Source organism: Temnothorax longispinosus, chromosome 4 (assembly GCF_030848805.1).
Source record: "Temnothorax longispinosus isolate EJ_2023e chromosome 4, Tlon_JGU_v1, whole genome shotgun sequence".
NCBI classification, from domain to species: Eukaryota; Metazoa; Arthropoda; class Insecta; order Hymenoptera; family Formicidae; genus Temnothorax; species Temnothorax longispinosus.
In genome coordinates, this window is record NC_092361.1 from 20409276 (window position 1) to 20437206 (window position 27931).

General features: G+C 34.5%; 4 protein-coding genes across 5 annotated transcripts in view; 2 read left to right on the forward strand and 2 right to left on the reverse strand.

Annotated features, from left to right (window-relative positions):
- Positions 1-37: 37 nt before the first annotated feature.
- Positions 38-3741, reverse strand: Gammacop (coat protein (coatomer) gamma). Its single transcript, XM_071775821.1, has 6 exons — positions 3583-3741; positions 2188-3292; positions 1530-2109; positions 1105-1418; positions 800-998; positions 38-590 (listed from the first exon to the last, which is right to left on the reverse strand). Exons 1-6 carry the CDS (start codon positions 3620-3622, stop codon positions 204-206), a joined length of 2625 nt encoding a protein of 874 aa, XP_071631922.1. The 5' UTR covers positions 3623-3741; the 3' UTR covers positions 38-203.
- A 602-nt stretch (positions 3742-4343) lies between these two features.
- On the forward strand, positions 4344-5902 carry Med10 (mediator complex subunit 10). Of its 2 annotated transcripts, XR_011731668.1 has the most exons (4): positions 4344-4504; positions 4835-4918; positions 5003-5262; positions 5713-5902. XR_011731668.1 is itself a non-coding variant. In XM_071775839.1 (3 exons), the coding sequence occupies exons 1-3, from the start codon at positions 4383-4385 to the stop codon at positions 5190-5192; spliced, it is 396 nt and encodes a 131-aa protein (XP_071631940.1). In that variant the 5' UTR covers positions 4344-4382; the 3' UTR covers positions 5193-5313. The 2 variants fall into 2 exon arrangements, 1 of the variants encoding a protein (XP_071631940.1); XM_071775839.1 differs by lacking the exon at positions 5713-5902 and having other exon boundaries at positions 5003-5313.
- Hexo1 (Hexosaminidase 1) lies at positions 5714-13315 on the forward strand. Its single transcript, XM_071775834.1, has 7 exons — positions 5714-5825; positions 6374-6655; positions 8765-9176; positions 10775-11218; positions 11418-11929; positions 12134-12264; positions 12990-13315. The coding sequence occupies exons 2-7, from the start codon at positions 6591-6593 to the stop codon at positions 13217-13219; spliced, it is 1794 nt and encodes a 597-aa protein (XP_071631935.1). The 5' UTR covers positions 5714-5825; positions 6374-6590; the 3' UTR covers positions 13220-13315.
- A 155-nt stretch (positions 13316-13470) lies between these two features.
- The window catches only part of Adcy2 (adenylate cyclase type 2 Ac76E), a 42430-nt gene continuing 27969 nt past the window's right edge, over positions 13471-27931 (reverse strand). Inside the window, exons 7-19 of the mRNA XM_071775820.1 lie at positions 22183-22310; positions 20825-20983; positions 20231-20363; positions 18864-18934; positions 18503-18608; positions 18366-18424; positions 17865-18035; positions 17243-17480; positions 16944-17107; positions 16609-16846; positions 15852-16106; positions 15454-15571; positions 13471-15259 (exon numbers count right to left, since the gene is read on the reverse strand). Coding sequence (XP_071631921.1) covers positions 14994-15259; positions 15454-15571; positions 15852-16106; positions 16609-16846; positions 16944-17107; positions 17243-17480; positions 17865-18035; positions 18366-18424; positions 18503-18608; positions 18864-18934; positions 20231-20363; positions 20825-20983; positions 22183-22310 — 2106 coding nt within the window. The 3' untranslated portion in view covers positions 13471-14993. The remainder of the gene's footprint in view (positions 15260-15453; positions 15572-15851; positions 16107-16608; positions 16847-16943; positions 17108-17242; positions 17481-17864; positions 18036-18365; positions 18425-18502; positions 18609-18863; positions 18935-20230; positions 20364-20824; positions 20984-22182; positions 22311-27931) is intronic.

The window sequence follows — 27931 nt, forward strand, 5'->3', positions numbered from 1 at the left end:
TCAGAAGGTTGTTCAATGATTATTGTAATACATTAAAGAAAAGTCACATGATATATTAACGACGGAAAGAAATACAAACAGTATTCTTTAATAATTTCCATGTATATATAACGATAATCTTACATTATAAAAATTATTTTACAGCAATCAGCGAATATATTTTTTCCTATTGCGAAAATTCTTACATTGTATCACTGCGATCTCTATCCTACGGACGCGACTATTAGTTCAGCGACGTCTGGATCTTGACAGAGAACAGATAGTTGCACGTAAACTTGCGTTCCATTCAGCGCTAGTCTAGCACGTGCTAATACTTCCTTTCCTCCTCGGAAGACACCACTCAGGAGCAGATTGTGAGCAGCCGCTCCGCTCTGTACCTTATTACTGCGTTCCACAGCTTCTAGGCCCAAGAATTCTGTAAGACTTTGAATCGCTCCTTCCAAAGACGTCACTGTAGCTCCCAAAGCGAATGTCTCCTCTAGCTTGACAAATCCTTTCGCAGCGTATGTATCCCAAGCGGTATTAAAGTCCATGCCTCTGTTACCAACGCCACGTACTTGATCAGCTAGAGTCACTTCCAAATCTTCCAACTAAAAAAAATCGCATTTATATACAAATTAATAAATAACGTTAATTTTGTGAATAATAATTTTGTTGATATAATAAATATTTATAAACAAGCGTATTTTTCTCTCGTGAGATTTAAGAAATTATATTAATTTTGTATCAATGCATTGCTCGCAGAAGTATTTATATGAAAATCACTTTTTGTTATATCATTAAAAAACTGATCTTTTACCATATATTCGTCGTGGTATCCTTGTTCCGCGTCTGGTATTCCCGTCGTTGGATCGCAATCCCTTGCCATAAATCGTAACGTCGTAGGAATGGTAACGACACTCGTTTGTACATCTTCCGGATATTTCAATACTGTGTAGGTGGTTCCTGGTTCATTGTAAGGTAATCGCGGACATGGTACTACGCACACAATGGAGTAACTGAAATAAACGACATTACACATCATTACAACATCTGTCATAAAAACTATAAGGAGGTAACAAATATATATATATAAATATATAAATACGTCGATAGTATATTTACCCTGTAGGAGGCTCAACGCCCACTACCACATCTTCGAGAAGTTGATCGGAGAGCGTGTTCACACAGTCAAACTGTAAAATGAGAAATTCAGGGAATGTGTGTTTGATGCATTTGACATTATATTCCGTTTCGGATTCCGTTAATTCAAACACCGGCGAGGATTTGAGGAGCGACGTGTCTCGGATGATCGTGGCCAAATGCGGGATCTGCGATAATTTCTCCATAAAGCTTTCTTCTCTGGTCAAACGAGGTTGCTTGATAGTGGTGTGCACTTCGACTTGAGCTGGTTCCTCTACTGTCTGAGCTGGCGGTATCTGTAATTCAATGTAAATAAACATAAATTTGATGAAAAAAAGACATGTATGAGTAGTGGGTAATTGTCTCGCTTTCATAAGAAAGTTTCTCAGAAAATCGGAATACTATACCTGAGAAATGTCGAACGATTCTTCCATGGATGTCAGCATGTAATTCTTCAAGGCCCTCTCCAGTGTCGGTACCGACAGCAAGGGCGGCTGCACCAGCGGCAATATAGTCGGGTCGTTCTGCTGTTGCAAAATCGTGCAATAGTAAGCCGCACGATCGCGTACCTCATCGTCCGAGTCCAGCTGGCAACGTGAGAGCAGCACCAACACGTTTGGAAGCAAGGGCGGGCAGGCGGCAGCGAAACGTGCCAATGCAGTAACGGCCGCTGCTCGCACGCTAGCACTCTCGAGGATAACGCGATTGTAGATGAAGCGGATATATCTCGACGGTTGTTTCGACGTGGGTCCCTCCTGGCCAAGTAAATGCAAAATGCGAACGGCGAGGGAGATGTGCTCGCAATCCTCGATGAATTCGCAGAGATGCGCGAGGCCCGCTTCCTTGGCTTCCGCGTTCCCTTCCATCACGGCTATAATGGTGTCGGCGATCGCCGCTTTGTACTCGAGCCCGCCCTCGTCTCTCAGCATAGCCGAGAGGAAATTCATCAGAACCGCGTGCTTGCGAGGGAACTTTTGACACAGAGCCCTGAGAAAAAAAAGAGATTTTAGAAGAAAAATATATACATTAGCGATGTTATTGTGTAATTCGAGAAATCAAATTTACCTGATGGCTTGGACCACTACGACCTTAAATTCGTCCGAAATTTCTGACACAAAGGTGGCGATCTGCTTCATCAGACGGTCAACAGAACTCTCCGCTCCGGTTTTTAAGAGAGTGGTTATCGCCAAAGTGGCGATCGATCTGTTCGAGTCTGTGATGAGATTTTCCAGATCAAGATTGCAAGCCGTGACCGCCGCCGGATGAGACATCGCAACTTTGTTGAGAGTCCTGACTGCGGCGAACCGAAGTGCTGGCTTCGGCGAGCCGCAGAAGAGCTGCAGAACACTGATCGCAGGTCCGATCTCTCTGGCGCCGCTTCTTCCAAGATTGACCAAGGCGTGCGCCGCCTCGTACACCACCATCTCGGACTTGTGACGCAGACAGGACTCGATGAATCCTATCAGTTCCTCGCCCTCGTCCACCTCGTCCAATAATTTATACGCCATTCTGATCAGCATGCACGCCGCGTAAGGGCTCTTCGGGCTCGTCTTCATAAGTTTGGCGACCAGCTTGATCACCGCATGCTTGTCCGCCTTACGTGCTTGATACAGGACACCCAGGGCGTGATACTGAACCATCACGTTGTTGGAATTCAACGCCTCCTGCGCCTCGTTTGCCCATCTTCTCGCGACGTCGCTCGACACGCTCGTCAAATGCAAGGACGAGACAAGGGCAGCACTGGAGACGGCCGGCGAACGATCGACTATGGCTTGCTTCATGTAGCGCTCGATGGCCGCCAGCATGCTGCCGTCGGTGATGGTGCAGAGCGCCCGGATGGCAGCAGCCCTGTACAAATCCTCCTTTCCTGTCATGTCTTTCGTTAGACTGGACGTGACTATAATCACGTCCTCGGCTAAGGAACTCAATTCTTTGATGCCCAGATAGACCAGCCGTCTCAGGATGACATCGCGTGATTGAAACAGCTTGGTCATGGCGAAGAAAGCCTCGGTGGCTTCCGTTGTACCCAACTGTTCGCCCTGATTGAGTAAATATAGAATCTTGGTGAGAATGTGGGCGCATTTTTTCGGATTTACAGGCGTGTTGTTGAATGTACGTGCTTCCTGAAGAACCGTGGTCTTCTCCAAGTTTTGAAACGGGTTCCCACCGCCTTGATCAGACAGAAAAGACATGTGTCAGTGCTCCATAGTGTCAATCAACGCTAAATTCTAAAGATTTATAACGCGTATAACATTTGGAAATGTACGTTCGTAAGAAATTATTACAAAATCCAATGTATTCCGTAGCTATACTCATCACTGACATCTGAAAATGTGTTTACTTGTAATTGTCCGAGACTGACAACCTGACAGACCCGATAACCTGCGCGCGACTTCTAACTTTCGTTCGCGAGCAACGTTCGCGTTAAGAAAAAGATAGGAATATTAAATTCATAATTACCGTCCTCCTCCTCCTTCTTGTCGCGCTTAAACGTAATCATGTTTCACTGCAAACAGAATCTCGGGAGACGAAAAAATATCACGACACGTCAGCTCGACGTGTTCTAGACGGCCATTGCAGTTTTGCAGTTTCTGTCTTCCGCTAGTTCCGCTATCTTTCCCTCTTTCCCGCGGAGCACAAAATGCTTAATTGTTTATTTCTCTTTATTTTCAATAAATAATTTTAATTTATATTTTACGTGTAAATTATATTCTAAACTAAAAGTACGAGTAACCATTCTAAATTATAAAAACTTACGAATTATATAATTGACATAATACATAGCTTCAGAGAATTCTGTTTTTCTAAAAATTTTTTTATTTACATATTTTAAATATTTTATTTATTAAAGCGCTTAGTAATTCTTTAATATGATTGGTTCGTGCTTTTGGTTCCTCGCAGGATCGAAGTGTATGAACCAATCGTATGAAAGAATCACTGAGCCACACTGAGCGATACTAATGTCCATTTCTATCAACGTGAATTATCTTCAATTTTGATTTAATTTATTTTTTATTTTTTTTTTAGTTTTAATGGTTAAAAAAAAGATAAAAATAATTAAGTTAAACTAATAATTAATTTCTCTCCCACTACGATGTGTTCTAGGCCGGTATTCAAGTCGGATCTTATATTTAATTATGAATTGCTTGAATTACCTTAAGACTATGAATACGGGCCATAAAGATTTGCTTGAGCGAGGTTTTGGAACGCACTGAACGCAGTCGGAAACTCGGAACTCTCGGAAGCGATTGTAAACAAAAATGGCGTCCGCCTTGGAGAACTTGGAGGCTCAATTGGAGCTCTTTATCGAGAACGTACGGCAAATACGCATTATAGTGAGCGATTTTCAACCCCAAGGGCAAAACGTACTGAATCAAAAGATGTGAGTATTCGTGCAACGTGCATACGTTTGCATATTTACACATAAGGACATTACCTTTATAAATTAACCTCGCGACGGACGAGGTTGTACAACGAGCGTTCCACTTCGTGCCACAATTGAGCAATAATAAATTGTTGCATGTACTTGTTAGAAGAGCACTTTTGAGATTCGATAGTTAGACAGGTTAGAAGATCTTTAATGTGCTTTTCTTCTTTGCTATAAATTACAGTTTGCTCAGCTGAGACTTCATATTTGTGTAAATTGTAGCTTATATTACTCGAAATGTAAAATTTATTAAAAGTACATTGACAGATTTGTTTTTCCTTACAGTCAAGGCTTAGTCAATGGCCTACAGGAAATTGACAAGCTAAAGTCTCAGGTACAAGACGTTCATGTGCCACTGGAAGTATTTGAGTAAGTCATTATAATACTGATGTCATAATCGATGCGTATCCGGCTAAGGAAATAATTATTATTATCGTTGAACACTTGTTTCAGTTATATCGACCAAGGGAGAAATCCGCAGTTATACACCAAAGATTGTATAGAGAAAGCTCTGACGAAGAATGAACAGGTGAAAGGGAAAATCGATGCCTATAGGAAATTCAAGGCGAACATGCTGGTGGAATTGAATCGAGTTTTCCCGAACGAACTGACCAAATACAGAGCGATTCGTGGAGACGAATAGGATAAATGTAACTTAAAGGACCAGATTATGACAAACAAAATGTTTCTTTGCAAACGCTGCCACATGATATGTAATTTACGTTTTCAATAACTTCTATATTTATTAAAGAATATATTATCTATGCACGATACTTAATATTACTTTCTTTTATATATATATATATATATATATATATATATATATATATATATATATATTACAAGCGTAAATATATGCAACTTTCTAAAAATCGGATAAACTTACAAGAGAAAGATTGAAATTTTCATATTTTGCAGTATTCTTGGCTCAATTAACTTATACTAATTAAACCAACAAATTTTGCAAATTTTATTGAATAGCGTCACGCTATTGTTTGTATTAAAACACTTGTATCACGCTTAAATTGTGTATATGAAATTATTTTGCAATTAATGCGTTAATCGAGAAGTTGCTGCAATTAATTTGCAAATGTGCATATCATAAATATCACGATTTAATCAACATGGCCTAATTAAAATAATTTAAAGATCAATTGTTACAGAATTTAAAAGAAAAGAGATGAGTATAATCTTCGTTGAATACTAAGATATGACGATAATAATTATCAATCGATGTCAAGTTCAAGTGCGACTTGCTTGGTTAGTCATGTAACAGGTGTGTTTATAAACAGCTTTATAATGACTGTAATAACCCGAGTATTACCTGAGTAAAAAAAAACTGTTAAATCTCTACTCTGTACTCAATAATCGCAACTCAAACTCTGCACTCGTGTAATGCTAACTAGTACAACTTTGAAGGTGTACGGAATTATCGAGGTGACACTTCTGTCTCGCACAAATATTTTGTCAATGACGAATAGCTGAGAGAATATTTGATTACGACTTTTAATTACGTATATCACGTGTTACATGTATTATGTTACCGCTGAATAATACAGTAATTTGATAAACTGAAAAAAAGGGATTTAATTTTAGATGTACACGGATAAATGCCAACGCGTAAAAATACAGTAATATCATTTATTGTGCTAAGAAAATTAATTATATAATTTTGGAAAGGACGGAAGATCGATGTTACGAGAACCGAGATTTTGTTAGATCTGCGATCAAGCGGCACAATATTCTTAAGACCGATATTTTTCGGTTTAAATTTTTTTAATTATCTATGTTGTGTATATATATTATATTTTAATTTTCATGTAGTCCCACTGTGTGACGCAGCGAAATAATTTGCGCTCCACGCGCGTGCCATTTTTCGCACATTAAAGACATATATCGGTTTTGCCCCACTCGGCTTTTCCCCTCTACTTTGCAAGCACAGCGTGAATGCGATCTTTGGGCGAAGGATAAAATCATTCTACGGACAGTACGGACGACAATCGAGCGTTCGACAGTAGCCCTGGCGATCACTTTAAGCGGCATGCTCGCACTACTGATCGTCGTCCTCGCGCTCCAATACGGTGCCAATCAAGCCGAGGAGTATACGTGAGTACCAAGCCGACAAAGTGGTCCTGAATTTAATGTTAGATACAGGAAAATGCAGCTTATACGTCGATTGTGTTATTTCGCTATTTTCACGTAGAAATATGTTATAAAATTATTTTCACATTTTGGTGCCAAGTAATGCTCCAGCAAAAAATACCGGTATAATTTCGGTAAATTTAGATTTTTTTTTTTAGATGTATCTAAACTTTGACTCGTCGAAATTTAGATACCAAAGCCTTCCGGTCGACTTTCAGTACCATCAAGCGCTCTTGTCTCGTTGCATTCTCTAATCGTCATTATTTGTTCTCTCACGTGCTGGAATAAGCACATACATTTTAAAGCGGTCAAGTAATAGAGCGCTATCCGATTGCGTGAATGTTAGTTTTAAATAGAAAGGCAATTCACCTGGTACACGGTGAAAGCAACAAGTGGGGATTCATTGAGAAATAGACCGCATCGGTCGCCCCGACACCGACGCGACGTCTTCCCGAAGTTCAAAGACATTCGGAAAATTATTGAGTTCTTACTGTGCCTTCTCGCACTTCTCGAGTTTGAGTGCAGCAACATCATAAACATCTGCTTAGAAATGTTTTCACGACGTAATAGTGAACAATAATGAGATAATCTGCTGCTTCTTTTGCTAACGATAAGAATTATTTTTATCCTCTGATAAAATCTCCTCTGATATGTATGGATGAGATATTATGAATTCATAATGTAAAATAATTTTGCGTTTTTTAAATGATTTATAAATTACGTTATTTTAAATAAATGTTTACGTTCTTTACATTTTTTCTTTATGAAAAAATGATAAAATATGATTTGCTGTATTTGCTTCGGGTTGTAAGGAGAATCAGAAATGTTACGAATTGCATAAACTTTAAAGCATAAGCTCTTTTCTATCTTTCTATAAACAATATCGGCGTGTGAAGTTTTTTTTTAGATTTTTCATCGATTAGCCTAGCTTTGAAGAATATTTAACAAGTTAGAGATTTTTTTAATGCACTTTTATGGTGAAAAAATCTAAAAAAAAATCACATGTTCTTTGACGTTATATTTATAAAAGAACTTAGATCTTAAATATGCAATTCTTAACATTTCTGATTCTCTTTACAGACACGAGGATTATTTTTCGAACTTTGATAATCAGAAATTATTTTACGTTGCTCTTAAAAGTAAAGAAAAAAATATTTTTTTGTACTATTATAAAATATAAATACAGTACTATTCTTTGATACATTAGTTGATACATTAATGATTAAGATATACAGCAGAATAGAGTCACGCACCGTTACATTACAATTCTTTTGCGGATATCAGTTTGAGTTTCGTTTCACGAATATCGAATGAGAACGTATGTGACCGACCTTTATAACGTTTTATCATATTTAGCGGTTTAAAGACCTACATTAGAATCTCACAACGGGATTTAAATGCTCGCACTGTAGTTTGTAAACGGTGTACATTTTTTTAGATATGGATTGGAGGAATATCAATGAGATTGATAGTGGATTAAAGAGCGCGATTAAAGAGATGATTAATTTATATGCTGCATGTTGCTCTACTGATTATTGGCAAAATATTTTTATCTCGATTCTATAATACGTGAAAATATAATTAATAACACGTTTTGTAGCCTCCAAATCATAATAATAGAAATTTGTTATAAATTGCAAATTTTAACTTCTTATGTCGCCTTAAGATATTTAATATTTAATATTTAATTTAATTTTTTTCACGTTTTAACGCTTAGCCGATTAATTATGCCAATAAAAAGGCATGCAGAAAACTTACCCTACGTCAACACATAGACTGCTTTTTTATCTTTTATAAAAAATCAATTTTGTGATATGTTATACAAAGGTGTTTCGTATTTCTTAAAAATTACGATTAAGCATCGTTATGCTTTAACGATTAATGAGATTCTCAATCAACGTCAAAGAATACGCAGTTACGCAAAGATCAGATAATAAAATCAGTAATTAAAAAGATAATGACAAATTTTAGTCTAATAAATTAAAAACAGGATAAATTATGTTAAGATAAAATCAAGATTTTTTTCAATAAACATCCGATAAAAATTGCCAATCTCTCCTCTTCAAATCGCAGTTCTCTTTGGCACTACAAGTGCGATGGCGGCCTATGCAAAAAGGTATTGATAACGGAAGAGGACACCAACCCGGTCGCTCTTAGCGTATGCCAATTGTCATGCGGCCAAGGTGGTGCCCTGTGGCCGAAGCCGACAGGACATATGTCCATCGGCAAGAGCGTGGTGCAGCTTAATCCTGAGAGCATCACACTCGCCGGAATTTCCACTCAGACAGCGGTGGGCAATCTGCTTCAGACGAACGTGGTTCGTATGAAAGAGAACGCGAAGAAGCTCGGTGGTTCCCTAACTTTGAACGCTGGTGGGACCGGGCTGGTGATACGCTTTAGAGAAGGACTCAATCTCGACAATGCCAAACTGACCTTGGAAACGGACGAGAGGTACACTCTCCAAGTTGCTACAGTCGACGGACAGGTAAGCTGTAACAAAGAAAGTTCAAGGAGTGAGAAGCACGATGTTGAATAAATTTACATTTGGATTCTCATTAAATTGACAACTGGTTTCTGTGGAGAAACCCCAAATTATTTGAGATAGTATTTATGTAAACATCTCGAGAATAGAACTGTTTTCATCAAAATTTTATAGATGTGTCGAATAAAAAAAATATCTTTTATTTCGAAATACATTGAAAATAATAAGACACATAGACGTCACTCATGTTATGCGTTACTGGCCGTTTAAAGCTTCGTCCTGACCAAGAAACATTCTCCTCGACATTGTAGATAACAATTAATGTATGGAAACAAATGTGTGTGACAAAATTTTAGTAACTACTATTTTTATTACTAAATTTGTATCCGGCAAAATATTAGTATGTGACAAATGTATTTCACAATTTCTTGGATTCGAAATGAAATTTTGTCGAATGCACTGTTGGCGACATATTAATATCCTGTTCAGTTTTAACGTGGCTTAAGTTTCGATTTCATTATTTTATAGTGTGTAATATTTCACAATTGCTGGTTTATAGGTGCTTGGACATAAAAACGAGTTTTTTTCACACATTCAGATGCATAGTATGTACATGTACGTATATACATATAGGTATCATGTTTCATCGTTAGGTCAGACTGTGTCTCGTTAATGATCATACGATCTCCCAAATTCACTGGTGACGCGTTAGTCAGATAAATTAAGACCATTACAATTTTTCGCGACGTGACGGGAAGTATATACTTCATTTAAATTTTGTATTAAATTTTATCGTATTGTACATGTATTTATTATTTTTTTTCAATTAATTTAATCTAGATTTATTTTAATCTGATTTGTTTATACCCGAGAAAAAAGTGGCTATAACAATATATTATAAGATATGAAAAGATCTAAATAACATTTAATTTTATATGATTACTTATATATAATCAGATCCGAAATTTAGTGCAATATGATCATAGCTAAGATCAAGTCGAATGTGATTATATAAAGATTGAAGATATGATCATATCGCGCAAAATTTGCGGATCTAATCTATATATAATCATATAAAATTACATGTTATTTAGATCTTTTCATATCTATAATAATGTATTCTTACATCTGACCATATTATATCTATATTTTTTTCTCGGGTACTACTATGTTATTTCTACTCCTGCATGCTACTCCTCTCTCTCTCCTCCGCATAGATTGGAACATTTGATTTTCATTTTCTCTTTTTCTTTCCCTTGCTTTCATTCTCTGCTTCTTTTCCTTTATATTTTTCTTTTTTTGCTGTCCTTTCTATTAATCTTATTTCCCTCTATACTTCTCTTCTTTTAGGACTTATTGTTAGTGGATTTAATTCTCTTCTTTATACGTATCTCCTATTATTCTTTAGACTTTCTTGTCATCATTTTTCTTTCTATCTTTCTCTCGTACTATTTTTGGTGATAGAAAATAAATCGTAAATAACACAAAAATCTAAAATGTCGTTGAAAGAAACATCTGAAAAAATTAATTAAAATTGCACATCGAGATTTACTTTTAGTACACATTCGCAGTTTATTAAAGTTTATTAAAATAATTCCTAGGTGGGAGCTTATATTACGGCGAACACGTACTTCGGAGCTCGACACGCATTGGAGACCCTCAGCCAACTGATCGTCTTCGACGATTTGCGCAATCAAGTTCGAATATCCAACGAGACACATATTATAGATGGCCCGAAGTATCCCTATCGCGGAATCCTTTTGGACACTAGCCGAAACTATGTCGACAAGGAGACGATTCTGCGGACGATCGACGGTATGGCCATGTCCAAGCTGAACACATTCCACTGGCATATCACCGATTCCCAGAGCTTCCCCTATGTTAGCAAAACATGGCCTGATTTCGCCAAGCATGGTAGCTACTCGCCGACCAAGATCTATACTCCCGAGACGATTAGGGAGATCATCGATTACGCCTTGGTTCGCGGTGTCAGAGTCCTGCCAGAGTTTGATGCACCCGCGCACGTTGGCGAAGGCTGGCAGTGGGTGAGTAATAACTTCGTTATCAGCAAGTGAATATGACATTCGTAAATAATAATTAGAAAACAGTTAAATCAGATTGAGAAAAATTAAGGAAATTAAAAGTCTATTATAAATGTATCATTATCAAATACAATATAACATTTACACCATTTTTCTTTATCTTTTTACTTCAATCTACAGTATTATATGTTATAACGAATAGGTGGGCGACAACGCGACAGTTTGCTTCAAAGCCGAGCCCTGGAAGGACTATTGCTTAGAGCCGCCGTGCGGTCAGCTGAATCCTACCAGCGAAAGAATGTACGAGGTCCTTGAGGGACTTTATAAGGATATGTTGAAAGATTTCCAACAACCGGACATCTTCCATATGGGCGGTGACGAAGTAAACGTCAACTGCTGGAGATCCCAAAGCATTATCACCGATTGGATGCTGAAGAGGGGATGGGATCTTAACGAAACCAGTTTCTACCGATTGTGGGATTACTTCCAGGACAGAGCTCTGGAGAAGCTGAAGATTGCCAACGGCGGCAAGAACATTACGACTGTCCTGTGGACCAGCGGATTGACGAGCGAGGAGAACATTGAACATCTGGATCCTGCGAAATATATCATTCAGATTTGGACGACCAGAGACGACCCAACTATCGGCAGGCTGTTGCGAAACAACTTCAAGATTATTTTCTCAAATTACGATGCTTTGTACCTTGACTGTGGGTGAGAAAACATTATGGAATATAGCGTTGCATATTTATCTATTTTACTACAAACCGTAATGTGTATCAAGTATTTGACTGTGTGTAGATAAAAAATTAGCATTAATAAGTACGTGTATCAGTCGCGCTAAATATATTTTATAAACATATATTAAATCTTCTTAGAAATAAGTATTAATTATGTTTTCCCTCTTCTCGTATATAGATTCGGAGCTTGGATAGGCGAGGGTAACAATTGGTGCTCGCCGTACAAGGGTTGGCAAAAGATCTATGAAAATTCTCCATTAGAGATGATCAAGCAACACGGATATGGGAATAAGAAACATCTTATTCTAGGCAAATTCTTTATTAAAATTTTATTAGTACTTTCCCCGATAAGGAAATTGCCTAAATGTTATACAATAATTATATCATGAAATGGAGAGAAATTTCACAATAATTGCATTAAGATAATGCACCATAACGCAGCAGTGTTGTCAGAATAAAATTTCTAAATGATATTTGCTCAAAAATTGATAAATTCAATTTTTGATATAAATTATACACAATTATTTCGACATTCAGAAGGAAAATTACATACTTGTAGAAAAGGCCATAGAAAAAAAAAGAACAAACTTTTTATCTGATAAACATTTTGAAATATTACTTATGTTAAAAAAGAACAAAAATATTTATAAAACCTCCTCTTAAGCGAGGATATATTTTCTCTTAAACTACCTTAATCGGGGGATGTCAGTTGTTAAACGACTAAACGAGGAAAATGTGGGATGAAGGCCGGGCCGGGATCGAACTCGGGACCCTTCAGTTTACTAATTATCCGCGTTAGTGCGGAGCCATGCGTCACCCCAAAGATCTTCTCGAAGAGCAAAATTTAGGGCTATTATGCAAAAGAATATTCTTAAGACATGTTAGTTAAAACAAATTTAACAGAGAAATATAAAGTACATATTTGTTGAACTTATAAATTCATTAACATCCGGTTCATAACATTGATATGCTAAAATGCGAAATAATTACAATTTAATTGATCATCTAATTTGTTACGTATTTTTTTTTCATAGGTGGAGAAGCAGCGCTTTGGACCGAACAGGCGGGCAGCTCTAATATTGATTCGAGATTGTGGCCAAGATCGGCTGCGATGGCTGAAAGATTGTGGAGCGAGCCGGATTCCAAGTGGCATCACGCTGAACAGAGAATATTGAGGCATCGCGAGAGACTCGTCGAACGAAAAATCTACTCGGACAGCTTAACACCTGAGTGGTGCTTGCAGAACCAAGGCTCGTGCTATTAAACCGTAAACTACGATGCTATAAAAACTATTCTACTTCTAATGTCATTGTTTCTATTTTCTATACATCTGATATTAAAATAATCCATCATGTTTCAATCTCGTCGTCGTTTTGTTTCTTTCTCTTACATCTTCTTTTCTTCATCAAATCTCATTGACATAAAAAAATTCAGAAATTTTATATTACTTCAATCAATTGCAATTATACCGCATACAAATTAAATTCTTCTTGAAGAAAAAATACATACTTGGTATTTAAAAGAAATCACATAGTTTTTTTTATTTATTTTATACAAACTTAGATATTTAATTAAGAACAATTTGATTATTTATAAATAATTAAACGTTTATTAACATTCTGTAAAACGAAACTTATGTTTCTTATCCTCTAATGATGACAATCGGGATGAACTTCACCATCGTACTTTTAATCACATAGCCATGTTCGCAATATTTTCGAACTGTGAAGAAAGATAATAAGTAAATGCTGGCCGTATAAAGCAATATCGTATATTGGATATGTATATATATTAGGTATCGAGACTGATTGAGACATTCTCGTTGTTTCTCTCAATGGAGATTATCCGTCGAAATTGATTTGTCGTAGCTCTCGAAAAGTATTAATCATATACAAGTATGTATTTATGTACATATAGTTGTGCTACAAATTCTGTTGCTAAGCAAAATAAATTTATTTGATAACTAAAATTATTATGATTGGTCAAATCAATAAAATAAGTATACATTTCATACTGCTTTTATGAAATAAATTCAATTTTCTTAGGAACATAATTTATGGCATGTCTATGTATATGTGTATGAGATGTCCGGGACGTGAGAGCGGACTCGTAATTGACGGATTTCCCGGAAGAATTTCTCGGGTTCAATCCCTCATCCCGCATAAATGGATTTTAAATTCGTAATCTGCATAAAGTGCAACAACAGCTCCCATAATGAGCGGCAGAATATAAAACACAGAGAGCAAGGACAAAAACTACTGTGCTTATTTACTTTCTCATTAGAACTAATGAGCTATTATCAAAGCTGAACAATTGTCACAACACATCTGCCAAGATGTTATGAAGAAGATATACATATATTGTATATATACAGATAATCTACTTGAACAGGTACGTTGTAACGATACTTATTATTACTTGTCATAAGTTAAAAGTTTATTGAGTCGGTGTTTCAAATTTTTCCGCAACGATCCTGTGTTATATTTTGTAAAAAAACATGTATGTAAAATCATCATCTGCCTTGTCTCTGAAGTTTGATACATAAAATTTCTAATTCCCAAAAATAATTATTATTTATGCCACTTTCTCACTTTCTTTTAAATACAAAAAACAAACATCGAGAGATTATAGTAATTCTAAACATTTGCATTCTTATCGCACATGTATCATTATTCATTTTTTAACGCATAACGAACAGCAAAGAATGAAATTATTATTATATTGAGTACATTATAAATATTTCAATGTTTAAGTTAAATGATAAAAAAGATGTAACTTCTTCCAGCGAAGTTAAGATCTTATTTACGAGTTAAATGAGTAAACATCCACAAATGATTTACAACAGATAGATTAATCGTTAAAATTCTGAAATTACTTGGTTTTGATCATCTTTTTAAGCGACTTAAACGAAATTCTATTTTCTGCAACGTTTCACACTTTTTCGTGAGGTATTCAGACCCATAAGAATCGATAATGGAAAAAAAATCTTTATCAATCACAAGATAAAGTGTGATTATCTAAACCGTTCCGATTCATTGCTAATAGCTGTCCCCCTTATCGTCGAAGGGTGTCTTCACGAAGTACGTAGTAAGGGTTCCTTTGCCCTTCACGTATGTCGGTCCTCGACAAACGAGCTCATATCCGGCGTCGATGAGGATCTTGGCAGTGTCCTCGGTGACTTGGAGCTTGCCCATCTCACCGCAAGTGTCCATCCTGGAAGCCACATTCACCGTGTTTCCCCAAATGTCATATTGCGGCTTCTGCGCACCTACAACGCCCGCTATCACCGGACCGTGATTTAAGCCTGCGATTAACATAAGTATTTGATCATTTATTTATTTCACAGAGCTAAAGGGACAATTGACAAGAATATATATGTAATTTATTACGCAATTGTTTGTTATTTAAAATACTTCTATTTTCTTATTAAAAATGTTTAAATATAAAAAAATATTTTGGTAAAAAGAATTTAACAATAGCGTTAGTGATAAGTCCTACCTATTCTCAATTTGAATCTCTGGAAAGAATCCCTGTTGATCTGATCCAGAATGGTCATAAGCGCGATGGCAAACTCGACGAGTACAATTACATTATGATCTTGTTGCTTTAGTAGATCCTACATAAAACAGATAAAGAATGATATTATTTTGACAATTTTCTTCATTAGAATAAAAAAATAATTAAAAAATTTTTCAACGCGCGCGCGCAGACACATACACACGTACATATTATTTTATGCAAAATTACAGATATTTATTCAACTGGCTTTTCAAAATTAGATTACGAAGAATAAATAATTATATTAAATATTACGAAATTTCTTTATAAACAGAACAAGTTGCTCAAGAAATCAGATAAGTTAATTTTGTCTCTAGAGTTTAATTTTATGATTTTACCTTGCCATCACCATCCTCCTTTCCTGGGCTCAGACCGGATGCCAACATGTAAGTACTACCTATTGTCTTGATCTTTTCGATCCCCGAGAACTTCGGCTTGAGTAGGAGCTTGTCGAAGTCACAAATGATCTCGTTAAGTAGACGCAGACACTCGAGACCTTGCTTGTTTATGTCGGTTTCGTCATAAAATTCCTTGTAATTCGGAATCGACGCGAACATTACAGCGATGCTGCTATATCTCTCGTGATAGAGTTCCTGTAGGTTAGAAGACAATGATTATCTATATATATATAATTATCTTTTACTTCAATCATTATACATTTGTATTATTAAGAAAATAGGTGCGCGTGAAAATGATCAAAATATTAAATAATTTTTTAAAAAGAGCTACAGATTGTGTTTTGCATATTTCAATCTATATAAAATAATTTCTGAATGTATTTAAATAAGTGTTAAAAAAAAATTAACATACAGTACTTGCGTGGATCAAAGTGGATAATGCATGTGCAACGATGCGAGTATCAAATTAGCATATTATTACTGAAGCTATAATAAGTATATTTGTATGCGAATAACATATAATCAATTTAAATGCTTATCGATTATCATGTGTCATGATTAATATATTTCAAAGTGCAAATTTCAATAATTACGGTATATAAATTAGATTTATCAAGATAATCACTTTTTAGTGAATTAATTTATTAAATATTATACGATGAAAATAACTCCGAACATCAAAGTTTTAAGAGCTGACCTGCATAGCTCTTGTAGCTAAAAAATGATCAGCCACGTGCGCTGGAAGAATGTTCTCCAAGAGAATCTTGTTGATGCCTCTCATGGTTTCCACTTCGTCCTGCTCGACCATCAACTTGCTCTTCCATAGAATATCCATCCTGGATGTATATTCCACTTGTCTGTCGAGAATGTGGAGTATCAGGCTGACGAGAACCAGTAAATATCCCACTTGCATTAGGTAATGGACGCCGTAAAACCTACGAAAATGTAGCTTCCGTAACATTGCAAGACTTTCCAGAGTGCTTGCGATTTATAATTCATGCATCGCTCGAATTTTTAGAGCGCCTCACTTACTTAGCGTCAGGGTTGTCATAATACAGTTGGATTACCGGTGCTTGAGAGAAGATCACGAGTATTATGGCAACGGATAGAAGCATTACGCCTAGCTTCAACAAAAAATCGACTCTCAAGTGTGTCCAGCCAACTACTAACGCTATCACTGGAGAATATATATACACCTGGAAATTTGAATTCTGATTTTTAATATTAATATTAACCAGATTTCTAGAATTAATGCCAATACTTTAGATTTTAAGTGTAATAACGATTTATTAAAGCATGAAAAAGCATTTGCATATTTAAGATATACGCACTGGTATAATATCGTGTTCGGCATTGAGATCAACTTCGATCAGACTAATGACTGATGATGCGATGGCTAATAGTGCCGTTATCAAATACACAGTTATTCTGATACCGCGGCTAAGCGCGATTTGATTCGTTGTTTCTTCAGTATTTTCAGAGTCAGCTTTTCCACTGAACCACGAAATTGCGGCAAATATAATTAGGGATGCTAAACCAGCTGCGAAGCAACCGTAAACTATAATGCTTCTGTGGAAATAAAAGACAAAATTGATTTTTAAATTATTATTAAATAGAAATATACCTTTCATATGTTTACGTTTAGAGATTGATAATTTAATTGCTAAAACATTTCATTAATTTAAGTCTGCTGAATCGAATTATATAAATAAAAGGTACCTAATTAGATAAATAAATACTAACAATATAATAGTTTTATTTTATGATATAATATGATATAACAGTTTTATTTTATATTAAAAAGATAAGTCACATGACAATAATTTTATTTTGTAAAAATATATTGATATTAATTTTACAAATCATGACATTAAGATATTAGAGTGATAGAGTAAAGAGAGAGAGAAAGAGAACTGACTCAAATATCAAATATTCGATTAAATCGTAATTCACCTTGGTAGATAGATGATTTGAATGCAGAACATCATTGTGTAAACCACATTGGAAGCCACAACGTACCAAAGGTATTGCTCATCCCTTTGCTCTCGATACAGCTGCTCTTGATTCTTCTCTTTGAACCAATAAGTAAAAGGCGAAAGTCCTTCACTTCCGCCGCACCAGTGTCTAACATTATACATAAAAACCGAAAAAATTTCTATATTGTAAATTACATATTTGACTCTTAATACGAGCTTGATTCTTGTTTGTCGCTTTAAAAAATTATATTTATTCTAAAAAGTATATTAAAGTGATTAATCAATTTTCATAATAGCAACATGCATACCATGTACGGACAGAAGAGTGATATAATTGTTATTAAACCATTAAGCCATTAGTGATTAAACTCGATTGCGTGATATTAACGCGATGTCAAATGCATAATTTTCTAAATTTTTAATTGATATGATATTGATATAATTTAACTAATTATATGTGTATCATGTGTACACTCACTGTGTATCAAAGCAGTTGGAATTGTTTGCCAACAGATTCGATTCGATCATTGCGATGCTCTGTCGAAATAAAATAAGTATATTTTAATTATTTTGTTAAAACTATTTATAGAGAAAAATAGATAAATAATAGCTTACTGTTAGGCCAATATTTTTCGCTAAGGTTGCTTCCGCTATATTAGCGAAAGGCTTGTCGGCACCCCAACATTCCACGTATTTCGTCATTTTGCTACTAGGTCTGGATCTATTATAAAATATTTATCATTTATTTTATTCTATTTTTATTTTATTTATCATTTAGTTTATTTTTTTATTTTATTTATCAATTTTCTATTTAATTAATCATAAAATTAAAAATATACATTAACAATTAAAGCTTTAGATTAAAATTTTTTATTATAATGTTACTGTTGCGACTCACATTAAATTGACATTTTTCATAAATGTTAATGTTTCACAAGAACTGTACGAATTAAACAAAGTTATATAACAAACATACCTGGAAGGTACTGGTCCAGATCCCAGTATACGATTTCCACCATTTTCCATTCCATTTTCCTCTCGATTTTTCTATGGAAAGTAAAAATTATAAAAAATTTACATTTACTAGATATCAAGATACAATTCTCTATCTAACGCGCAACTGTGTGTGCGTGTGTGTGTGTGTGTGTGTGTGTGTTAAAGTTCTTGTTAGAAAATATTATTTTGAATATTTAAAAAATGAGATTAAATTACTTATTTTCACAAAAAGATTATCTACAGAATATCTGTGTGTGAGAGAACATTCCTTAACGGGAGATATAACGAATGAATTTCAAGCAACCATCAATCACTGTCACTGATATTAAACACGTGTCTTTGCACAAAGTATAATATAAATGTTTCTACGATAAAAGCGAAGTTTCAGTTATTACAATGAAGAATTCTCCTCGAGATGAAGGATTTTCATTACGCGGAAGAAAATTAAGTTTCATATAATTATAATTTCTATATTCGGAAGAAAGAAGCATCTCCGAAAAATAAAGAGGCGTGAATAAATACGCGGAAGGGAAAGCGCGATTTAGCGAGCTTTTATATAAGTTTTTAACGAGCTTCTGTCGAGATATTTATTGAGGCGATAAACGGAACATTACGATCCAAACTTCGTTTATGTAGAAATAAGACGCGGCTTAATTTACTCGGATTTCCTGTTTCATGGGTGAACTTTATCATCACTTTGTGGTAGATTAATTGATGGTATTAACGCGGATCTTCTGCTCCTTTTCATGAAGGAAGCCATTGTTCGTTTGCTTGAGCTCTTTTTTGCAAAAAGTTAAAGCTTTTACATCACTTTATAAAATATAAAATTCTAACAATTATATAATAAAATAGACAAATTAGAATTGTAAAAATTTTCGGATATTAGATAAATTATTTAACATTGTTTGCGATATACAAAAAAATGTGTTTAAGAGTCGCATAATTTTCTCAGCAATTTTTACGTCGCAAAATATATTACATTAACATTATTTATATTTGTTTTCCCCCAGTGAGAAAAACACATTCTATGAAGCAATCTAAAAAGTAATTATTCTTTTTAAATATAAATTACGTGCTACTGCTACGACAAATTGCTCTTTAATTCGATTTTCGCCCTCAATCTCTTTAATTAGCACCGATGAAGATAAAGTGTTTATTGCTATAGCAAATGAGGATAGATCGGATGTCTGTGTTTTCCCTTCGGCGATGCCGTAAAGTGAAGAATTAAGCAGCACGAGTTAAACAGTACTACTCCTAATTAAGAATCTGAATAGGCGACGAGCGGATGTTAATGTTTTTGCGAAAACATTTTAAGCGATAATGGACTTTTAGCAAGCTTTTACTTACCTGGGGCGGCACGATAAGAAAAGTCTCTATCTTATGCTGAGCAAGATAACTCTCTCGAGATCCTCCGTCGCCTGGCTCGACCTCAAACCGATCGCCCAGTTGTAGTAAAGTAGCCTTTGTTATGTGAACCCTCCTTAAAATTGAAAAAAGAAAATTCTTTGTAATAGAATTTAAAAAATAATTATTTTCTAATTGTTTACGTGCAATAATTTATTATTGTAAAAGAGAGCGATCATTAATGTCCTTCGTAATAAGACGCATCAGAATCGCATTATAATTATATTTAATATTATACAACAATAAAAGTAGCCTGTATTTTTTGCAAGTTCGAAGCACCATACAAATAAAAATTAGTTAGACAAAGAGTTATAAATTGTTATATATCAGTGTTTTTTTTGTGTGTTTTTTTTTGCGCAAGAAAAATAAATGCCAACATTCTCAAATGCTAAACGTTCAGTATTCCGCAGAAAGTGATAGAGTAATTTGTTCTGCATATAATCTACGGTAGAATTGTACGTATTGCAATGCGGTAGAGGTGAGAACCATAGAGAGGAATACAGATTGACAGAGCCACAGTGGGGTGAATCGTCTTACCCTGGCAGACCGCCGCTCTCCATGTGATTGGCCAAGGTCACGTCGTCGCTCCACACGTCGAATTGCCATTTCCGCAGACCGAGTACTCCGCACAGCACGTTCCCTGTGTGAATTCCTATCCTCATGTCGACGTTAAAGCCGGTGGCCTCGCGGACAAACCTACGTGCGACGAGATACAATTCGAGAATACTCTCATTTGCCCCGCTTTTATACGTGCACTTGTCGCTCCTACACTCTCTCGCTGCACACCATCCGTTAAACTTAACAATTATCCAATCTTGGATTCTATTTGTTGAGAAACAGTAGGCTCGGTGTAAACTTGAGATAAAAATGCTAATATATTACAGGAAAAAAAAATAAATTTACGTAAATTCTAAAATTTTTAAAAAAATTATTTGATCGCGATGTGTAATCTGGCAAAAAGAGCAATCTTTATTTAATATAGCAATTAGAATTAATTTTAGAGACTATTTAAGTGCTAATTCAAAGAATTACAAAAAAGAAGTAATTTTTAACTCGATACACAAGAGATCGTTAATAAAGTGTAATAAAATGACAAATATGTTATATTGAAAAATAATGAACATACGTTTTTAAGAATAGAGCTCTTAAAACTATCGAGGATAATAAGCAACGGTTGGCCGGTCTTTTGATCCATATATTGTTCTGTAATTAATGTCTACACATAACTATGCGGTATTGTACTAATCCTCTAATCCTCTAATCACCGATGAGCAATCCATTTCGATGCCGGGAACGATGCCATCGACAAAGCACACACAAGTCCTGTGATTATTAAAGCGTAATACACTATTAAGCAGAGGTATGCGAGAGTGTTAAATTTTCAACTACTGATGATGATGTTATAGCTATAGAACAATATAAATTTGATATAAAGATATTATATATGCTTTCCTACTTTCGTCTTTATTTCAAATTTCGAATAAAATTCAAATTTTTTTCTTCATAATTTTCCTCGATTCATTGTGAGTGAGTTACTGAAATCATTAGTACTGTGCAAATTAATTTATAATTATAAAAGCTCTGAAATATTCTCTTTATCTAATAATTATTAGCGTCATTGTACATATTGAATGGGAGAAAAATGAGAAGCAAGAAGAAAGGATTATTAATATGATATATTCTACGCAATATTCTACGTGCAATGCTTTCATAAAGAGTTTCCTTTTTTTTTGTAAACCCTTTTGCGCATAAAGTAATGTAGCAATTATATTTCCTTTTTTCATCCTATTAAGCTCCAGGCAACAATTTAGAAAAATAGATAGAGAAAAGCGTATGTAACTAACGAGCACGCGCTCGTTAGTAAATGTAATTTTAGTATTTTATTTGGCCCTCACCTGATGGCATCAATCATTTGCAGTCCCATATTTACACAGTTGTAAGCGTGATTCGGACGGGAAACCGGAAGCCCGGATACGCAATAGTAACAGTCGCCCAAAATTTTGATCCTCATACACTGATTGTCCTGAAAGTCATGAATTAATTTATTATCAACCCTTTGCGCTCTGTAACAAACTTCACATTTTGCTCCGCCAGTTTTAAATAAAAATAGAAAGATTCTGCAATAAAAATTTTAGGTGTATTTTTTATAACAAGTAAAAAATATATTGAATATTTTATAATCAATACTTTATATTACTTTATATTTAAGAAATAATTTATTACATTTATTGCATCTTGTTTAAACTTTAATAACGTATGATATCGCTTGAAGCATTTTTCTGAATAAATAAGTCTAGGCTTTTTTTTCATAGGAAAGGAAGCAATTTCCTCTCGTATTAAATTTAGACGCCAAAAATTGAAATTTATTAAATATTTACCCAGGTAGCAAGCTAAACTGCACAACTTTATACAAAATAAAATATTGATATAGTATAAATGATGTTGAATCATATAACAAACATAAAATATACTTTTAATTAAAAGATACAGAAGAGAGTATATAAAAATTTCATGTCGAGCCTAGCTCGACGTTGGAGTCTTAAGGGTTAAATACCCTAAAGATAATATTAATTTTATTTAACTTCAGACAATTACAGAAAGCGGAAAATTAAGATAGCAGAGAGACTAAGGAATTATGTACTTTTTTTAATTTTTCCTTATTTTTATGATATTTAATCCTTCAGTAATAATTACAGAATATTCTGTATATTTACATTCCATGCAATCTACATACCTTATATTCTTATTATGCGATATAGTCTTCATATTTTATTCAACGCAAGAATTTTTATTACAACGCGAAACGTGAAATGATAATAATTCCACATAAATTTACGTTGTAGCAGCCCTTTATTGATATAAATCGTCAAAACAGGATCCATAATTCTTCATATCGCAATTATGATTAGTTTCAAGGCGGTATCTAAATACTCCATTTGCGTAAGCCATCCATTAGCATTTATATGAAAATTTATAAATTTTGATCACCTACGTAACGTCGTTTTTATTCATTGCAATATTCATTTAATTAGCATTTTACTACCGATTTAATTAAGGTTGCGTGCAAATGTTGGATAATTTATGCGTGTGCAACAATATGTATTATTAAGTACTAATAAATTCTTTTATTTTCCGCATATCGGCGTTTTATTATAAATATTTATTTTTACCATAAAAGTTATTAATTATATGAGAGCATATTGTAAAACTTGTTCATTAATAGTCTCTTTGAGTCTATTGCTTTATCTTCTTTTCCTTATTCGGATAGATCGAAATATCTCTGCGGCGATATGTTTGCGAAGATAAATATGCTAGAAAAGCAAAGAGTAGACAGAGGCATTCCCGTCGAAGCTTTGGATAGCATCGTATATATTTCACCCATCACACAAATGGAATAAAGTTTTTCCATCTGCGGCATCGTTGTTTGCCTGTCGCGAAATATCGCACATTTCCCGAATTCAATTGCGAACGGCGCGCGCGGCAGAGGCAAAAGCGCGAGAAATCGGAAGCTAGTTCGAAAACATCTATCGATGTCTATGTGACGTATGCCGCTATTCTTATTGCGATAGAATACTTTCGCAAGATTCAAAATATGAAGAGTGAAACTTGAAAGTTTACTCGGCTTGTGTTACATCGTTATATATAAAAAAAAAAAAATGTCGCGCTATACAGCTAATAACTTATATTCATATCTGACACTTGAGCTTGATCTGACCTTAATTGAGCTAATTAAGATCCGATTTAGTTGGGACCTAATATCAGATCGAGTTCAAAAAGGAGGATCCAGTTTCCACCGTCTAAAGCACTCTGGAGAATACTCCAGATAACTGATCCGAGAAGACTTCAGTTCAAGTCTAATGTCGCGAGACTTTAATTTTGTTGCAGCTGCGGAGATATTTCGCAGAATCTGAGAGGAAGAAACTCGGTAGAATTTCTCTTGGATTTACTTTAATAAATGTAGAAACAAATAAATTTCGAATTGCCGAATAATATTTTACAAAGCGTAAGATGGCGTTTTGTTGTAACAAATATCGATAAAACATGGAATTAATACGAGATTGTAAGAAAAATTGCAAAAAGGATTACTTTCCGATGTTATCTTTGACATAACGATTGGTTCGAAGCTATAAAAAATTTGTCGCCGGTAAAGGCATTGTCTTCCTCCTTCATTTTCCGCATCATTAATTTATTCGTGTATTTATGTGACGTTTCTTCCCCGATTTTCTACCTTTTCCCTTCTCTTATCTAATCCGACTTTGTGGACCGTGAAACTCATTATCAGTAGAATGTTATTGAGCAATCAAAAGAATTACCCCGAGAATTATTATACAAACCGAAAGAAATTAGATCGCTACTTGTTCCCAGTGCCATATCGAGCAAACAAAAAAAAATACAAAACCATTTCCAGATATTTTCGATTTATTATTGCTATCATTACTATTTAATATTATATCAATAAAACAATATATTTGAGATTTTATAACGTTCACGGTTCAAGTGAACATTTCATTTATTTTCACACAGAGATTTTTGTAAAGAAATTCTAGAACGATTAACCTTTTCGTTCTCTCGGGCTCTTAATTATTTTTACAATTTGCAATTTACAATTACAATTTATATTGACCGTAATACTACGTTTAACTTTGCGAAACGTGTGTTGCGAATAAATGTTTCCAACTGTTGCAAAAGTATGTTTAGATTAAAAATGTTTGCAGAATATGATTGCTTTTGTATTTGATTTTACGGACCGATTTTACAAATTGATTGAATTTTTCGAATGGTAATAACTTTGACACAATAGAGTCTCTATTGTCAATTTATATTCGACAGTTCTCTATTTAAAATTGAATTTAAAAAAATTATATCGACGTATAGCTTTCAAAATGTAATCTTTTTTATTATACTGCAATTACTGCAGTTATACTAAAAAATAAATCGTGAAGTTAAAAATAAAAAGTGAATCTTCTAAATTCTTTTAAGAATAAAATATTTTTATATTAATATCACTATATCTATGAGATTCTTACGGCATTTGTTTTATTCAATTTTTTATTGCATAAGAAAGCATGGCAAAATTTCAGCACATAAATTTGGCTTAAAAGATTTCGACTATGTAATAACTTTGCAATAACTTTGTAATGAGATTCTTCTATAATTTCTACTACAACGTGGAACAATCTGTTGTTCGCAGATTACAATTTATTGCCGAAACTCGACAATTACATGGCATTACACGTAATTTAAGAAAGAAGAAGTTACGGAGAGTATAATAAGATTATTATGTGTCGCGCGTATCTGAGACTGAAATCAGCGTCGATAAATTAGAGTTTAGCCGGCAGGACAAAATTAAATTTGAAAAATTTTGTTACTCTGTTTTTCTGTCGGTCAAAAGATTACGGAAATAACCACTACTAATATGACGTGAACACTATGAGATTCCTTAAGACGGAATGCGGAATTTATTCGCGGCATAATTCCCATCATCGATCAGCATGCAATGTCCTCGTCATTATTACGATGGCGATCTAGAAGTTTTTTTTTTTACTTTTACATATCTATATAATAAATAAATATATGTATTTATTAATATTTCAAGTAATTTAAGGGATATATCAAAATCACCTCAGCTTTTTTTAATGTGACTAAAAGAAGCTGTCCTGTATGAACTTTGTATTTTACAGGAACTTCTTCAGCTGATAGAATGTAAAATATTTTCATCAGAAATCAATATATATACAAAATTGTCCATGAAGCGGGCGTTGTTGGAATTTGGAATCGCATATAAAACCGACAAACCGCAAATAATTGCTCAAGGTAAACGAGTCGAGTGATCCAAACTGTGTATGTCAGTTGCTCGGTTTTCCCGCTCGGTCAGCGGGTTAACTAGCGCGGGAACGACATTCGCAAGTTCGTGGTAAAAGGAAGACGTTTTGCGAGACGATCACAGCGTGCGCTGGATCATATTGTTGGATTCATGCCGCGCTCCGGTAACGCCGTAAAGTCCCTCCGGCCGCTATAAAAGCGAATTATGCGACGCCGTAAAGCTGGAGGCCTTGGCGTTTGCAATCTGGCCCACGGCGAACGAAATTTAGCAAGTTTCCCGAAGCTTTCTCCTCGAGCAAATGTTCAGCTTTATAAACAATTCCTAAAATCTCGTGATCGATAACGGTGGTGGCGGTAGCAATGTTGCGGTTGCGAGAGCGGATTGAAAAATAAATGAAACTCGAGTTTTAAAATCCGTCCGCTTGCGGCTTCATGCTTTGACCTTCTTCTCTCGTTGGAAATATATATGTTCTGCGTATTTGTTCATCGATATTAGCTTTGATGAGTTACCAAAGCTAATGTCGAAATATTGATTTGTTTGCAAATATAATTTTCAATAGAGAACGGATAAAGAGAACGGTGGAAATTGATAAATATTAACGCAACCAAAAATTAACAATTGGTGCAAATAACATTGAAACTACTTATTAAATCAAATTTCATGCAAAATTGAACATGTAAAGTAAACGTATTGATTAACAAAATATTTAATAATAAAATTAAAAATTGAAGATAAAATCTTCATAATATCGCATAAATCCTCTTTTTAAAGTAAAAAAAATAATTGTAAAAAAAAATTTTGTATTTTAATAGGATGATTTGAATTTAAAAAAGCTAGATGAGAAACATAGTTTATTTTATGCTATCATTTTTACTCGTTCTTTTGATTTTCCGTTGCGAAAAGAGTAGTTATAAGTTAGATTAATATAGCTGCAAACTAATAAAGCTCTGGAAGGAGATGGGAGATGGAGTGTATATATTGAGCGTCCCTCTTTATTCATATAAATTTAAATGTACTGATTCGTGATGAAAATATTTTACATTCTATCAAACGTGAAAAGTCGCTGTAAGTCCTGTTAAAAGTATATATATATTACAAAGATATTTCAACAAAGCGATTATAAGTTTTTTACTTACTCTAAAGGCGCTGACAAAACACCGATTTCTCTAGAACTCGGAAATTAACAAACTCAAGCTTAATCATTGTGTTTTATTGTCGTTCTAAAAGCAATTTTCCGCGCTAACGTAGCGTAACGTAGAAGTTTGTGCTTTTTCTTTACCAAGAGAAAGAATGTAAAGCGGCATCCGATTATGAACACAAGGGCGCGCAATATTGTATAGGACTCTGTCTCCCTCCATAGCTTTATTAGGTTGTTATTATATCAATTTAAGTTTAAAACTACTTTTTTCGCAGTTTGCGGAAAATCGAAAAAAAAACGAGTGAAAATGTATGTGACGATATGAAACAAACTATGTTTCTCATCATCTTGCGTATTTAGATTCAGTTTATCTCCTGTCCTATTAGAATGCAACATTTTTCTTCACAATCATTTTTCTGCGCGTAACCTTAAGTTTTACATATCAATAAACCGTCGACTTTTATTGAAAATGATAAAGATTTATGTTGCGATATTACGAAGATTTCAATTTTTATTTTTATTATATTGAGCATTTCATTAGCTAATGCGTTTACTTTACATATTCGATTTTTCATGTAAATAAAATTTGCGCGAAATAGAATAATCGATGGTCTAGATAAAGAAAAAAAAAGGAGATAGTCGTTAGCAAGAAAGAAATTGCGCGCACATTTTTGCGAATCAA

What these genes read in the sequence shown, in the direction of transcription:
- Gammacop (XM_071775821.1), bottom strand. Translation starts at nt 3,622, where the DNA reads ATGATTACGTTTAAGCGCGACAAGAAGGAGGAGGAGGACG. An exon ending in GTAGTGGTCCAAGCCATCAG is followed by an intron (nt 2,110 to 2,187) that starts GTAAATTTGATT and finishes TTTTTTTCTCAG; the next exon opens with GGCTCTGTGTCAAAAGTTCC. An exon ending in AATCGTTCGACATTTCTCAG is followed by an intron (nt 1,419 to 1,529) that starts GTATAGTATTCC and finishes ATTGAATTACAG; the next exon opens with ATACCGCCAGCTCAGACAGT.
- Med10 (XM_071775839.1), top strand. Translation starts at nt 4,383, where the DNA reads ATGGCGTCCGCCTTGGAGAACTTGGAGGCTCAATTGGAGCTCTTTATC. An exon ending in AACGTACTGAATCAAAAGAT is followed by an intron (nt 4,505 to 4,834) that starts GTGAGTATTCGT and finishes TTTTCCTTACAG; the next exon opens with TCAAGGCTTAGTCAATGGCC. An exon ending in GTGCCACTGGAAGTATTTGA is followed by an intron (nt 4,919 to 5,002) that starts GTAAGTCATTAT and finishes CACTTGTTTCAG; the next exon opens with TTATATCGACCAAGGGAGAA.
- Hexo1 (XM_071775834.1), top strand. Translation starts at nt 6,591, where the DNA reads ATGCTCGCACTACTGATCGTCGTCCTCGCGCTCCAATACGGTGCCAAT. An exon ending in TTGCTACAGTCGACGGACAG is followed by an intron (nt 9,177 to 10,774) that starts GTAAGCTGTAAC and finishes AATAATTCCTAG; the next exon opens with GTGGGAGCTTATATTACGGC. An exon ending in TTGGCGAAGGCTGGCAGTGG is followed by an intron (nt 11,219 to 11,417) that starts GTGAGTAATAAC and finishes TATAACGAATAG; the next exon opens with GTGGGCGACAACGCGACAGT.